We start from the raw sequence: 15,882 nt of genomic DNA on the forward strand, positions 1-15,882 counted from the left end.
CAGCCCAGCTCACATACATAGATTGCTAGCTACCATGCTCATTACCATAGGGATGCAATGATAATTTCATATTAGCATGATGCTAAACTACAATACCAACATTGGAGGGGCAGTGTACAGTTTACCAACTGATGAAAAATTGCGAGCCCAGAACTTATTCCATCAGATCAGGGCATATAATTGAATATTTTAATATAACTCCGGTTACTGGTTAGCTGGTTATTCAATTGACAATTAGTAATGAAAAAGAGGGTGAGGTTGTAGGTTGATCTTATCCCATGAAGGAGTCATCTCGATCTTTGTAGATATAAAAAAGAGACCAAGAAATCATGTATATAGTTGCTACTGAGGCGTACATGCTGCAGAAAAATACAAAGTGCTGAAAATAATAAGAGAAATGAACGTTTTTAATATGATAATATGCCCAACAAAAAATTAAAAATAAAAAGACGAAATATACTGTCTTAGGTAGGAAGAAAAGAGGAACATCTTGCCCCCGAGAGAGAGATTTAGTGCTTATAAACTTGAGTGTCTCAGAAAAAACTTCATACCAATATTTATGAATCGTTCTGCATACAATTTAACCATAATTGTGATGTATTACATGCATACTTATTTTATTAAACATGATGCAGACTAACATGATACAATCACTGTAAACTCCCCGTAAATTCATTGCATGTGGTGTTGATTTGTCAGGTATTATCTGTTACAGAAGAGTCTAAGACAATTCCACCTTCAAAAAAAGAATACCCATAATCTCAAACTGAATCAGAAAATCACTCTGTCCAAGCCAGATAGACTTGTTAAAACAAACTCTAAACAGAAAATGGAACTATGATTTACATGACATTTAGCTTTGGACAGAAAGGAGTGAAGATGGGAAGGAACGTCTGATTAAAAAGTACTAAACATGTAGTATAATCTAACACAACTTTTGAATATGTCAGACAATTCCAATATATCAGAAGATCAACAACAACCATTTGAGAAATATTCTCACCTGCAACTAAACGTAAAGCTTTACAGAAGAAACACAAAACTCATCGACTTCTTGGCTTGAAGGAGCACAGGGGTCATCTCCAATCCTGAGAGTATCTGTACGCAAGCCCAGTCCATTGAGATGAAAATAGTCCAAACTGACTGTGCTGATCCCAATTGGAATGGAAATTATCAATGAATATTAAAGGGCCTAGAAAGTGCCTCAATCCCCCATGACCAGCCATTTTGCAGGTCAGGATAGCATAGCACAACTAATGCTTCTTGGTTCTCTAGCATGGATTTTGAACCTGTTATTGACCTTTTGCCAGGGTTCGGCTAGATACACCGTGCAACAATTTGACAAACCCAAGAAAACTCAGCTTTCCATCAGTATGCCTAACCCAATCGTGAAGAACAGCATGGACAGGGACTGAAGGGCCGAGGCAAAGTTCCTGAAAAAATGTGCAAAAAGATAAAAGGTCAGTCTGCATCATGTTTGTTGACAAGATGCAAACATCACTGTTTCTTCACCCATGTCCAACAACAAACTGAATCAAAGGGAAAATGCAAGAGTATTTTGTTCATATTCCAATTTTAATGAGAAAATCAGAAGTAATACTTCCGAAAAATGGATAAGCCAACAGAATGTTGATGGGTTTGCATTTCAAACCAATTAACAGAAGTTAGGAAACTCAACATTGAACTTAATGAACAAAAACGTCTAATTCATATCAAAAGCACTCTTAAAAACCAAGTTAACTCAGGCAATCAGATCAATTTAAATAGTTAAAATCAACCAGAGGGATCACTTGACAATCAACCTTAAGGTTCACTAATACAACGCAGACCATCATATATGGACCAAATCAAGGTTAGCCCAAACTTGGTCTTACATAAACCATTTATGAACAATTACCTCAGAAACGGAAATACGTTTTTGCAAGTTCAGCAAATTACTAAGCTACTAACTCGTTTTACACTCTTAAGCTGTGATCCAAAACAATGATTTCATAACTCCATTAAGAAATTAAATGTAGCACAGCTTTTTTTTTTTTTGGGGGGGGGGGAGGAGGAGGGGGAAGAGAAGGAAGAAGAGAACCATGGAAAAAAGTGTTTACAGGATCAAAATTCAGAAGCAGCTATGATCAATCCCAGTACATGTCAACACAGTTTTGTTGCAAAATGCTGTTCAGTTCCATCCAAAAATCCTGACCAACTTTCCCAATAGCACAAATATTTGCATTGCAGCCAAAAGAAAAATGATATCTGAAATACTTGATTCTCCAATCTACACCAACTCAAAATGCATCCTTCTGTTGTTGTTAAGTGACATATAGAGTGGCACATTGCTAATATAAGTAAACATACCAAGGCAAACAGGCTGACATGCTTACATGCATGGGTTATTTTATTTTTGAACCAAACGTACCGAGGCCAACTCCTCAATGACAATAGCTCTGTTTCCATCCTTCTCAAAAATTTCATAGGCACAACGAGCATGTTGCTCCCACCGATCAAGAGCCTCAAGTTGATGCACGCTTAGTGCAGCTGCACAGAACTCCTCAAAGTCCATCCTTCTGTATTGTAATGCATTAAGCTGCAACCAAAAGAGGCATCACAACTTGCCATTAAAGTAGAACAATAAAGAAAGATAATTGTCACATCCATTTCAGTTGTTAATCTCCCTACCGACACTAGAAAATCAGGGACACGTGACTCCTTCATAGCATCCGTGGCATTTTTCATCAAGGCCTGATAACAGCTAAAGAGTGAGACCATAACTTACAACATTCAGTTTTAAATGTAAAGCTTATATAAATAAACCAACCGCTTTCATATTATCTAAGCTTATGGTGCCATTTTTGTTTGGTTCCAATAGTGCAAACTGCTCCTTCAAATAAAATAGCTCATCTACTGTCAATGTTTTAGATAGTGCCTGTGACAAAAAATGAAAAGGAGTTATAATTTTACACACTAGACACATCTTGTTTTCCAAGCAAAATAACAATGAGTGCAATATTCATCTCCAATGGCATCGTATACACACCCTTAAAGCAGCTTTTCGTAGAGATGATGAACGCATATAAGCCTTCATGAGTTTGAATGTTAGTATATCCAGAGGCACTTTTACACCATTAGAACTTTTAATCCAAGGATGACCTGCAAGAGAACTGTTTGAGCAACTATAGGTATATATGAACAACAACTGAGCACTTTTGGCAGTGGATGAGGCACCATACTTAGAGCTTGAGCAGCTGTCATTCGTTTCCGTGGGTCTTTATTCAATAGGCGCTTAACAAAATCTTTAGCCTCAACAGACAATGAGGGCCAAGGTGGTTCATCAAAACTTGGATCAGCTTTTAATACAGCTCGAAAGATCCCAGATTCAGTTCTAGCCCAAAACGGTCGGCTACCACATAACAGGATATAAGCTATTACACCAATACTCCAGACATCTGCCTCTGTACTGTATGATCTATGCAGAACTTCTGGAGCTACGTAATATGCACTACCGACAATGTCATTAAGCCTTTCATCTGCAAAGCATTTGAAACATTTGAAACCATTGACACATTCAACGAGCTACAAAACAGCATGCAGAGGTATTAAGACGATGACGACAAACCTGGTCTCACAAAATCTGACAAGCCAAAATCTATGGCCTTCAATTGTGAGCTTTCATCCTTTGATGTAAAAAGGAAATTCTGATGCAGCAAATAACTATACATAGGTGAGAACAAATCAATGAAAACAAAACCTGAGCTCAAGAACCACATGCGGTAAGAAACTTTGAAGTTATTTTCTACAAGCATCGCTGAACAACCGATTCATTAAATTAACTACATTAGATAAAGTCTATGCTCACTTAGCTTCCATATCACATACATCATGGCAAATTGCAGGCTGCCGGCATTTACAAACTACTTTCTCTGTTTATTCTTGCTCTATAGGGGGGGGTGGGGATGTATTAGAGCCATCTAGAAGGGTTTACTGTGAGACAATTACATCAAAGGAATAATCTCTGTCTAAAGGTGGACTCCAGCAGAAATCAATCTAATTTCTAAAGTTATTGAAGAATAGAATATACCCCACCTCAGGTTTGAGATCACGGTGCACCACACCCTGGAGATGGCAAAATGCAACAACATTTAATATTTGTATCATGACAGCCTTTGCATCATCTTCTGTGTATTTCCCACCCCTGCAGAAGAAAAGGAACAATGACATTAGAGAGAGAGAGAGAGAGAGTGAGTTGAGTTTCACATGAGAGCTTTTTCATAAGTTTCCTTTGCTCTCCTTATCCATCAAATTTAATAGGCTCAAAGAGTATTGGGTCTTACTGGCAAAGAAAGAAATACCGTTTTTTTTTTTTTTTTATTAAGTAAGCAAAGAAAGAAATACCTTGAGAGTATTCTGTCTAAAAGCTCCCCTCCTTTGCAAAACCTAAGAGATGCATGAAAATTTATCATAGTTCGTTAAAATAAAATTTCATATCAATTGAGGATGAGTCTTCCCACTGGAGAAAAAAGAATATATAAAATATTTTCCAATAGTTGTAAAATAGGGTTTTAGCATGTCTGCTACATTAGTACTACAAAGGGATACAAATTGATGACACTAACACACTACATGTGTCAGTGTCTCATCAATCAATTCATGATTCTATTTTTTTTTTCAAAATTGACCGGCATGTCGCTACCACAAGACAGTACCACGTCAGTTTGTATATCTATGTAGTACCGAATGTTGCAGCTCAAGCATTTTCCTATAAAATATTAAGAGCGGGGGATCTGATTCGGTGAAAGGGTTGCAGCAAGAGCTTACTCCATTACTATATACACATTATCGTGGTCTTCATAAGCATCATAGAACTGTACTAGATTGTTATGCCTGCTCAATGCTCTCAATATTTTTACCTCCCTTCTCACATCCTCAATGGCAATGGCAGTGTTCATCTAACAAAAATGATGAAAACAATGATAAGCAATTTAGACAGTAACAAAATATAAAAGACAGCACCTTACAGTGCTATATGCTATAAAAATTTGTTCCAGTTCCACCGACACTAAAAATAGCAAGTTGAATGAAATGCAAGGAACAACGGATCAATTAACAATACAGACAACAAACCTGTCAGAACAACAAGGTAAAGGAAGATGCGACAATGACTAAAAGTTGGTTTACTACTAGCAAGTGTAAAACTTGTACTAAAATGTACAAGCATATTTTTTGTAAACCATGGGTCATTATAAAAAAAAAAAAAAAAAGGGTAGAATGGACCATTTCTTCTCTATGTAACATTGCGATGACAAACACTGCCTCATTTGGATGTTGGGATGAGAAATCTGTGAATAGTAGTAAAATAATTTGTGAATAGTAGTGAAATAGTTTGAATTAAGAAATAAAAAGTTGAATAAAAAATTATAAAGTTAAAATTCTAATTTTTTTAATCTTATTTTTGTTTTGGGATTTGAAAAAGTTGAATTGTTTTTTGTGTTTTATTTGGAAGTTTGAAAAAATTGTAATGATTAGATTAAAAGATGAAAATTTAAAATTGAAAAGTGTGTTTTAGTGGTGCTTGGATGTTGAGATGAGATGAGATGAGATGGAATGAGACCATCTCAACATCCAAATGGGGCCTAACTATGTTGATCTCCCACATCGAAAGCCTGTGTGAGCGAAACCTTTTAGCACAAGTTATTAACTGTTCATATCTCTTTCTTGAACATTCTGCAAGTTCCTTGAACTAATTCGTAAGAGCATTTATTCACAGCATTCCCCCCAATTCAGGTGAATTATCTTCAAAATTGTGTGATAATTACCCAAGTAATGAAGCAGAATATTTTTCCAGACTTCACTATCTATTAGGGAAAATTAAAAAAATCTTAAAATATTATATGACAGGTTCATGGTAAAAATAGTTTGGATACAAAAAATATTTCATTTCATCTCATCTCATTTAATTATTACAACTTTTTCAAATTCCCACATAAAATACAATAAACAATTTAATTTTTTCAAATCTCAAAACGATAATAATATTAAAAAATAATATTCTAACAATATTTTATTCAACTTTCATCTCATCTCATCTCATCTTTTCCGTAACTAGGTAAAAGAATTACATGTTCCTCCAATGGAAAAATTATCTAAACCAGACATTACTTTCATACCAATAAACAAGAAGGAGAAAACTCAATTGTAGGACTAAACCTTTAAATCTAATTGGCTACTTCTAAAGCCTAATACTCCGTAGCCAAGCCCGACAATTGGTTGACCAAATACTTCTACTTAACAACAAAAGTAATAATAATCATAATCAAATCTCCCACGTCATGGTTGGGCCACTAGCGCCAGTTTTATTTAAAAAAATCTCAACTCCAATCATGTCAGACCCCCACTCCCACCGTAATCAAATAAAAACATCTAACAGCGATCAAAGACCATTACATATAATGCATGGAACCACTGACAACCACTCTTACAGTGAATAAAATCGCTCTCTTTCACAGGGAGCAAAGAAACTTTTTTTTTTTTTGGCGTTTCCCACCCAGATTACAAGCTAAATTATAACCTGCCGACGGATCCAGATTTGCGGAAACCACAATTCACTAACTTATCTATTCATGTAAAGTAACTAACAAATCCAGAATAATAAGAGCGAAAATTCTAGACATGAAATTAAGGCCAACCTTGGCTTTGGGTATGACTTTTACGGCGACCTGTTGGCCTTTGAGCTCGCCCTTCTTAAACTTGGCGGCGCAAGTGTACCCGAAATGCCCTCTCCCAACCTCGTCTCCCAGCTCGTACTTGCTCCCGAAGTGCTTGGAGAACCCGAAGCTCTTGTCTAGCCCTCTCACGTGCTCCGCCTCGCTCCCTTCCGGTATCGACGCTTCGTTCGGCTTCACCAAGCCGTGTCGCCTCGCAAGCACTGCCCGTATGTGCTTCGCCGGCGACGGAGGCGGGAACGGCCGCTTGAAGAACCGGTTAGGAGTAGAGTTGGAGCTCACATTTGCCGGAGATCTCGCCGGAGACTTCTTAGAGAAGAGATAGTGCGCCGGACTGGGACTGTAGAACGGGAAGAACGGAGATTTCTTCCCGTTCTGGTGGCCGGCAGGGTTTTGGCTCTCGACATTGGCGGAGCTGGAGGTTGTTTTGGTGCCATCCTTGGCTGGGACGGAGTTACTCTGAACCGGAATAGACTTGTCCTGGACAGGTTGAAGATCAAGTTCCAGAGAAGAGGGGCTGGGATTTGCGGGGGGCTGGGAGATGCAGAGACCCATTCGATAACCTCCCAAACGCAGAGGTGCCGGGAATTCACTGTCAATTCAAGGTCAGAGCATCGCAATTCTTATGGATGATGGATTTGGAATTCTACGAGAATTACATTTAAAATGAGCTAAGGAGAGAGAGAGAGAGAGAGAGAGAGAGGAAAGGTTTGTCTCGGAGTGACTGGAAGCTTTACAATGGTGGGATAGAGAAAGAAAAAGCTAAAGGGTGGGATCTGTAATAGAAACTATTATTTTATTTTAAGGAAAAATATTTTAAAAATCGCGTTCCCAATATATATTAAAAACAAAATACACGTGGCGCGCATCGAGGCTGTTCTTCGTTAATTATTGCAATATTATAATTCAAAGTAAATACTAAGGTCTTGTCCCTGTAGACTGTAATCGGGTATTCTCTTATATTTTTGATATTTTTATATTACTTAAATATAATTTTTTTTATTTTTTTCTAATTATTATCTAATTATACATATAAAATTTAAAATAAAACATAAAAAATAATACAATTTTTTTAAAAATTTAAAATAAAAATCATATTAAAAAATCATATAAAAATAATATTTTAATTTTTTAATATTTTAATTTAATTTTTTCTCACATTTTTAAAATCTAAAAATATTCTAAATGTTAAAACGAGTCCTAAATATAAATATATAATTTGAACGTAAAATTTTATATTATATTGTATTGTATTTTAACGTGATCCATTATATTATAAAATTTTTTATCTATAAAATAAATATGAGGTATTATCTTAAACTAATATATAAATTTTATATATAATTTTCAAAGAGCAATAGCTTGATATCATGACCATTTATAAGAAGTCTAACTAACAATAGTTATAATGGTTTTTTGAGAACATATGAATAAAATTAAGAGCTATTTTATTCATCATTTATATATTATATATTTTATAATAAAAAAATAAAAAATAAAAAATAAAATTTTGGTTTGTATATATTAAATTATTCAATGTTTGTTTACCCCTCATGTTTTGGTCTCTTGTGTTTGTTAATAATATCCATATATTTAAGAATTGTCGACTTCAGAATAAGCTTTTAATAATATTACATGAAATGATATTTACAGTTAGTCGTGAGTATATAAGTATCGTGTGATCATTTTAAAAATAATGAATAAATATATAATTTATATAAAAAAAATTAATTTTTTAATAATAAATTTTATTTTTTTAAAATAATTATATAATATTTATACATTTTATAATTTTATATAGCGGTACTATAGTATTAATGAAATTGCTGAGCCCAAGAAAAGGATGGTTCAGAGAATAGCTGTCAGAAGAGCGGTCCAATTCACATGAAATTGAAGTAAATGTGCAATTAATGAATGGCTGAAAGAGAAGGAGGCCTCACAATTTTCTATGTCAATTTAACATGGGATAGATTTATTTATTTATTTTTGTAAATGTCTATTAACATAAAACCTCGTTTTAATTAACAAAAATCCAATTGAAATAGAAAGTCAACAACACTAGCATTTATCAAATTATAAAATTAATTTTAAAATATAGATTCTACAAATACACTTTTAATAATATTAAAACACATGTTTTATTAAATTTAAAATGATAAATAAATAATGTGACACAATTTTATCGATCACTTGTATCCTAATTCAAATATAAATAATTATATTTTCAAGTTGATATATAGAATATATCATCTACATCACTTAAATGGTAATATTTTATTTATAAGATTTAATTTTAAATTTTAAATTTTAAATAAAATTATATAATATAAATATTTTATTCGGTATGTTCTGTACATCAATTTAAAAATAAAATAATTTTTTAAATATATATTATAAAATAAATTTATTAAAATCGAAACGAAAAAATAGATGATGTAATACAATTTTGCTAATTGCAAATTAATTATAAAATTCCTCAATTTTCTTTTTTAGTTTTATTTTTCCATCTTTAATTAGGAAGGGCTGAGGAATAGTATACCCTGTCATGACGTAAGAATGAGTTCATTCAAGACTGAATAGATATCCATTTTATTTTATTTTTATAAAATATTATTTTTATTTTTTATTTTTTGTTCTGTAGAAGCTGATGCATGCCGCCCACGACACCAACTTCCATGTTGTCACCGAAAGACAACATAAGTTGTGTTTGTGAATGAGTATTTCGCAGGAAGTGGCAAACACATTAAAAATAAATAAATAATTCTACTTACATCTTTTCATACACCATATTTCTTTTAATTATTTTTTTTTATAATAAATATAGAGTGGGGTTACTATGCTGCCTCACTCTTACCGCTTGGCATACCGTCCAGTGGTTTTTTTTTTTAAATTTTTTAAATATATTTAAATATTTTAAAAAAAATAAAAAAATACATCAATATATTTAAAATCACTTCCTTAATTATTAAGTAAAAAAATAAAAAAATTTTACCAACGAATCAAAAAGAGCAATCACAATGGGGCGGCATATTAGTTTTACTCATAAATATATGATGTATGATGTGTGTAATATAACAATTCAATTAACTTATCAGAATTAAAATAAAAATAAAAATAGTTAAATATATAAAGTGTGTAATATAAGATGGAGTTTGAATAATGAGAAGAGATGATTTTAGATGGAAATTAAAAATTAAATAAAATATTATTTTTTAATATTATTATTATTTTAAAATTAAAAATTTTAAATTTTTTATTATATTTTATATAAAAATTTAAAAAAATTATAATAATAACATAAAATAAAACGACACGAATCAAACTGGGTTAGATCTTGCTATTGTTCTGACATATGTATTATAATGACGTTGACAATGATGATGACCCTGAAACTCCCCTTTTTTATTGACAACATTATTAGTGCCATTTTAAAATTAATAATATGTTCTTTAACTCAATAATTTCCTTTTTGACTTTTTTTTTCAGTGGCAAATTCATGATAGAACATCGAGTTTGACCACCTAAAAGGTTCATAAAAGACATAATTAGTTGGTTCCCATAATTCAATCTTTCTAAAGTTAAAAGGAAAGTCAAAACCTCGTAAATTCTTTTTTTATCTAAAATTTATATTTTTAAAGTAATATAATAAAAAGATAAACATAAAGAAATAGGTCAAATATTTTGTAGTATTTCTTTTTAATTTAGATTTTAAATTTTTATTATTTTTAATAATTGATATATTATAAATATGGTTATGTAAGAAGAATGATAAGTATAAATAGTATTTATTTTATTTTATTTATATAAATATATATATTTATATATTTCGATTCTCGAGAGGCGAAATAGCTCTCAGAAAAGTGAAAAGAAAACGAGTGGAATTAATATCTACTGCACCCAAAAAGTAGAAAGTTGTCAACCTCTGGTTTATCTGCCTGTGCATTATTACGTACGTGCTTAGCCCCACGCATCATGCGCATGCTTGGCTTGCACAGACCTTAAAATTGAGTGCACTTAATTGCTCCATGGTCCCTTCTCATCCTTTCCCGCTGCGTACACCCGCAATAAATATCATTATAACACGAGATGGACGAGGTTTGATAAAAATTAAAAATTAAATAAAATATTATTTTTAATATTATTATTATTATAATATTTAAAAAAATTAAATTATTTATTATATTTTTATAATAATTTAAAAAAATTATAATGATAAGATAAGGTAAAATAAAATATTTTTATTATCCAAACAGAGCCAAGTGTTTTATCTATAAAAATAAATTTATAAATTGACATGTTTTTTATACATTAAATTTATTTTATAATAAAAATAATTTTATAATCTAACATACTACATAAAAATACGTTAGTCTATAAATTTATTTTGATATAATTATTTTATGACTAAAACATTTTTCCACAAAGAAATCGTAGTTTTGGATGGGAGGAAAGCACTACAATTTTATGAAACCGATTGGAACAAACCATTAATTTAGTACATGACCATATATAGTGCCAAAAAACTCGTTTTTACCTATTTATCTTTTTAATCGTAATTGGTATCCAAAACAAATTTGGGAATATTGCCAAAAAAAAAAAAGAAGGAAAGAAAAAATGGCAAATTTGTAGCTCAACCCAAAATCCTAAAAATGGGAAGCAATATGAGGAGCTTGATAGCTAATGGGTTGTGAAAGTGATCCAAAGATCTTAGTGAATGAGACGCAAGGCTTGCTATGATTATATGCTTGGCTGACACCCTGCATCGACTTCAATATGACATGCAAACCAAGCAACAAAGAGATGAAATAAGAGAGCAAATCTTCTAGACTGCTACCCCATATATTCCAATATGATGCTTGGATTGCGACACTCTGAACTCTAACCCTAACATCTTTTGTTTTCGACAAAAGCATTGTTGTCAACTTTTTTTCAACACAGAGATCAAACTAGAAAGAAATGATCTATTTACAAGTCACTTTACTTTTTCGTGGGACTCAAATAGTCATAAAATGTTCCGAGTCATTATATTTTTCATCCTAGTGGATGTGTAGACTTCCATATTAGCAATGTGTTTGATGTATTAAATAAGTTAGCAAATAAATGAGGACTGCTAGAGACACAAATGGATCATACACACTAATGTAACACACTATCAGTGCCCCGTGTCCTTTTTCTTTTTTCTTTTTTCTTTCTCTCTTTTATCCCCCCCCTCTCCCTCCCCACCCCCTCAGCTCCGACGCCCACCACCATCTCCGTCGTCTAACACAAACTCACAATCCAACCACAATCAAATCATAATCCATTCAAAATTACAATGAAACCCACTCTCAAACCCACCGCCCACCACAAACCCACAATCAAACCACAATCCGTTGTCGGTGGTATTGGGTTGACGTCAAAAAGACATCGGCAGCACTGGGAGGGTCACGATTAGGGGCTGACAGTGAGGAGAGTGGCAGAGGAGGGGGCTTCCGTGCGAAAATAAACAAAGAGGGAGGGGAGAATGGCGGAGAGGGGGGAGAGTGGCGGAGGGGCCATCGTAAGGGAAAATGGGAGAGGAGGGGAGAGGCACGTGGAGAAGGGGAGAAGGAAGAAAAAAAGAGAAAAAAAGAAAAAGAAAAAAGAGGGAGGAGATGTTGGGGAGTAGGGCAAAAAAGAGAGAAAAAAAATGACACGTGATAGTGTGTCACATCAATTTGTGGTATCTCTTCGTGGGATCCCTTTGTTTCTATAATGTTTTCCCAAATAAATTGTTCAAAAATATATATCTACCCCTTTAGTTTTGACCTTTTTTTTTTAGCACAGTCATACACGTGTGTATGCCAAATTTAGAGTATGATACCCATCAAAATTAGAATTGAATTAATTGGTCCATAAAAATAAATTATTTGATTCTTCTTAACCCCGAACTCATTTAAATAACCAAAAGGGTAACACTGATCATCTTATTTATTCCCTCTTTCCATTTTGTAACATTTGATTGCCATGAACCGTGATGAATATTTTTTTCTTGAAAAGCCCAAACTATGCTATATTAGGTGGCTTTGAAAAGTCACTATTTTTTTGGCAAAAAATATTAGATTTATTTATTAATATTTTGTTTAAAATATATGTTTTTCTTAACTTACTACTTGATGTCGAACAAAAGAATAGAAATTGTCACAAAATCCAGTATGGATATATATTACCATTGTTGAGGTTGTGTTCGTAGCCCAAGCAGTGTCATAGTTGTCAATCCTACTCCACCTGCAACAAGGAGGGAGAATGGACTCCGGTGGCTACCGGGGTCACTTCGATGCCAAAGTTAGTGATGCATATGAGTTTTACAGGAAAAGCTTAAGGAACTAGAGATGATGGTAAAAAGTCTAGAGAGCCTTCCCGTGGGAGGGATGACTGTTATTTATACATGATTCAGACACTTATGCCAAGGGAGGTTGTGGGGTGCTAAGTCGTGCCTGACCTGACACCACTCCTCCCTGCTGTGACAGTGTGTCAGTCTGTGGCTCAAATTGCCACTGGAAGTCGTAGCATGTCAGGTCGTTCGTACTCTGACAGTGCACCGTTGCGTGCCACACATTGACTATGACATGCCTTAGGTCTGACGTGCCCACGATCGAGCACGTCCTACCGTCTGCATATCGTAGGGTAGTTCGCATGGTGCCTCGAAGTAGGGCTCGATAGGTCACCGAGCCCCGAGACGGGACTCTTGGCTTATCTGAGCCTGGTGCCAAAGCTGTCCAGATATGTTTGTCGTTATGGGCCTGATGTGGGGTCTCTCAGTCTGGGCTTTGAGCCCATGTCATGGTCTTGTTCGAGGGTCTGGGATTCCCGTAGCTCTTTAGGCCTGGGCTTTACTGAGATGGTCATCCCACCCTCACAGTACCCTGCGAATTCCTATCGCAGGTATGTGTTGGGAATTCAAAACACTCACAATAATGGTTGCCTGCCGGTTGAGTTTCTCGAGGTCACTAGTTTGGTTTCTGCCATTTCGGATTCCCGAGGCCACTCGCACGTTCAATGAATGCCCCTCCTCGTTTCCTGCAGTCGTCCCTTCTCCCGATGATTGATTGGATGTGCTAGCTGTCTTACTTCACGTCCTGGGACCTCATTGGTCTATGCCGCCCACTCTCCTGACACGACAACTACCATGCATATTGTCGCTTCGGTTACTGGGTGCCGCGTGGCGTTTGCCAACCTCATTACTATTAGGACTGCTTTGTTTCCCACGCACCCTCCAGCCTCCCTCTGCTATATAAAGCGCCCCGCTCCTTATTCTTCCTCCATTTCTTCCTTCGAATGTTCTTCGTGTCCCAATCATTCCACTTTGTTTATTTTCCTGCCGCCGTGCTTTACTCTCCGTCCCTCCTTTCGTCCCTCTTCTGCCACTGGTATGGGCTCACCATTGCTATGGCACCTAAAGTTGTCACTGTTGCTCCATCTTTCGGGGGGAATGTTGGGTCTCCTTCGTCTCTGGCGATGACCTCAAGGCGTTTCGTGCCAAATACAAGATTCCTCCCTCTGTTGTTTTGGATATCTCTCTGCCCCGGGGGGGGAGGAGCACACAGTGTATCCTGACGACATGGCTTCTTGGGTGGCCCTTTTCCGACTGATGTTTGCCAACGGTCTCTGCCTTCCGATTCACGAGGTTCTCAATTACCTTGGGCTGGCCTTGGCTCAGCTTCATCCTAAAGCGCGACGGCTCCTAATATCTAGTTGTGTCATCTTTCGAGTGGTACTTAGAGGGACCATTGATGAGTACCCTGATTTGACGGCTCGGGAGTTCTTGTCGGTGTATCATGCCAATCGCTATAAGGGGAACATCTACAATTTCCAAGCCTAGACTCCTGGCCGAAAGATTGTTTCACTCGAGCGAAAAGGAATGGTCTCGAAAGTTTTTCTTTGTGTCGGGTTTGGGCTGGGAGTACCCTAAGGGGGAGGCTGCCACAAGGAGTATCTCATTCAGGCATGCTGGGAGTTCCTCCCTTCCTCGACGAGTTTGGAACTTACCATGAATCAGAGGGAGGAGGCTTGCTTGGAGACAATGATAGCTTGGGCGAAGGCCCAACCTAACGAGTCACAGACCAATCTAGCTCTATCTGACTAGAACATTCGCGACTTCTTTTCCACGCTTGATCGCTCATATGCCATTGGTAGGAACTTTTAAGGTGATATTCCCTCTCCCCGTGTGCGGAAACGTGCTTCAGGCTCCTCTGGTGGCTGGGAGAGGCGACAGAATGGGTCTCGAATGGGCCCAAGAAGTGAGGTCAGAGGGTCTTCTTATTCTTCTCGGAGTTGTCCCGGGGGGTTGGGGAGTAGTCGCCAAAGGCCCCGCCGCGACCGAGAATTTGTGCGTCCGGAGATACCGATTCCTTTAACGTGGGAGAGCACAACATCATTTCCTACCTGTTCACGCTCTACCGTCGGGTCTTCTTCTTCGACAGACGCTCGCCCTACTTTTGCTAGATCCTTTCCGGACCCACTACTTACTTCTGAGGAAGAGTTGGATGCTTGCGACCTCTAGGCGGCATTCTTCAATTCCCTGGCGCACCCCCACCCTTGTAGGTCTGGTTCATTCGAATCCTTTACATCTTTCAAAGACACTCTCCCGGAGGAGCTGGCCCACAAGGTTCCATAGACTGACTCGACAGCAGGGTGCTCAGAAGCAGAGCAGACACCTTCCCGGGGTGCAGACCCAGAGGGTTCAGAAGGCGAGTCGACCCCTGGTGCTGGGCCACGAGTAGTAGAGTCGAGACCCTTTCGGGCCTTGAGCCAAGAAGAGGTGAGGGGAGAATTCGTCTTTGAAGATGAGGAAGAAGAAGACCTGGAAGAAGAAGACTATGAGGAAGAAGATGGAAAAGGTGGAGAAGGACAAGGCCCGAGGCTAATCGCCCAGGGGTTGAGGCTCGTTCTACCTTGGCCCGAATCCCAGGGGGTTGTGCCAGACCTCTCCGAGCATGGGGGCTGCTCACCCTCTTTCGTCTGTCTAGCCGAGTGGGACCAATTGTGATGCAGATTCCCAAAACCCATTCGTCGTAATAGATCTGAGTAAGGACGATGATTTCGAGGCTCCATCTCTAGTCGCAACTGGGCCGTGCAACGAGACTTGGGGATCTCTTCCCGATTTTTCTTAGCAGCTAGCAGTCGTCGATCCTTCTTCTTCCTCTGGGGCTTT

General features: G+C 36.5%; 1 protein-coding gene across 1 annotated transcript; it reads right to left on the bottom strand.

The window, feature by feature from the left end:
* Positions 1–874: 874 nt before the first annotated feature.
* Positions 875–7,463, bottom strand: LOC108983191 (CDPK-related kinase 5-like). Its single transcript, XM_035689383.1, has 11 exons — positions 6,675–7,463; positions 4,807–4,937; positions 4,384–4,425; positions 4,075–4,183; positions 3,608–3,686; positions 3,222–3,518; positions 3,029–3,141; positions 2,810–2,917; positions 2,671–2,733; positions 2,411–2,578; positions 875–1,433 (listed from the first exon to the last, which is right to left on the bottom strand). Exons 1-11 carry the CDS (start codon positions 7,263–7,265, stop codon positions 1,293–1,295), a joined length of 1,842 nt encoding a protein of 613 aa, XP_035545276.1. The 5' UTR covers positions 7,266–7,463; the 3' UTR covers positions 875–1,292.
* Between the last annotated feature and the right edge of the window lie 8,419 nt (positions 7,464–15,882).

The sequence above is a fragment of the Juglans regia genome, chromosome 4, assembly GCF_001411555.2.
Source record: "Juglans regia cultivar Chandler chromosome 4, Walnut 2.0, whole genome shotgun sequence".
Lineage (NCBI taxonomy): Eukaryota > Viridiplantae > Streptophyta > Magnoliopsida > Fagales > Juglandaceae > Juglans > Juglans regia.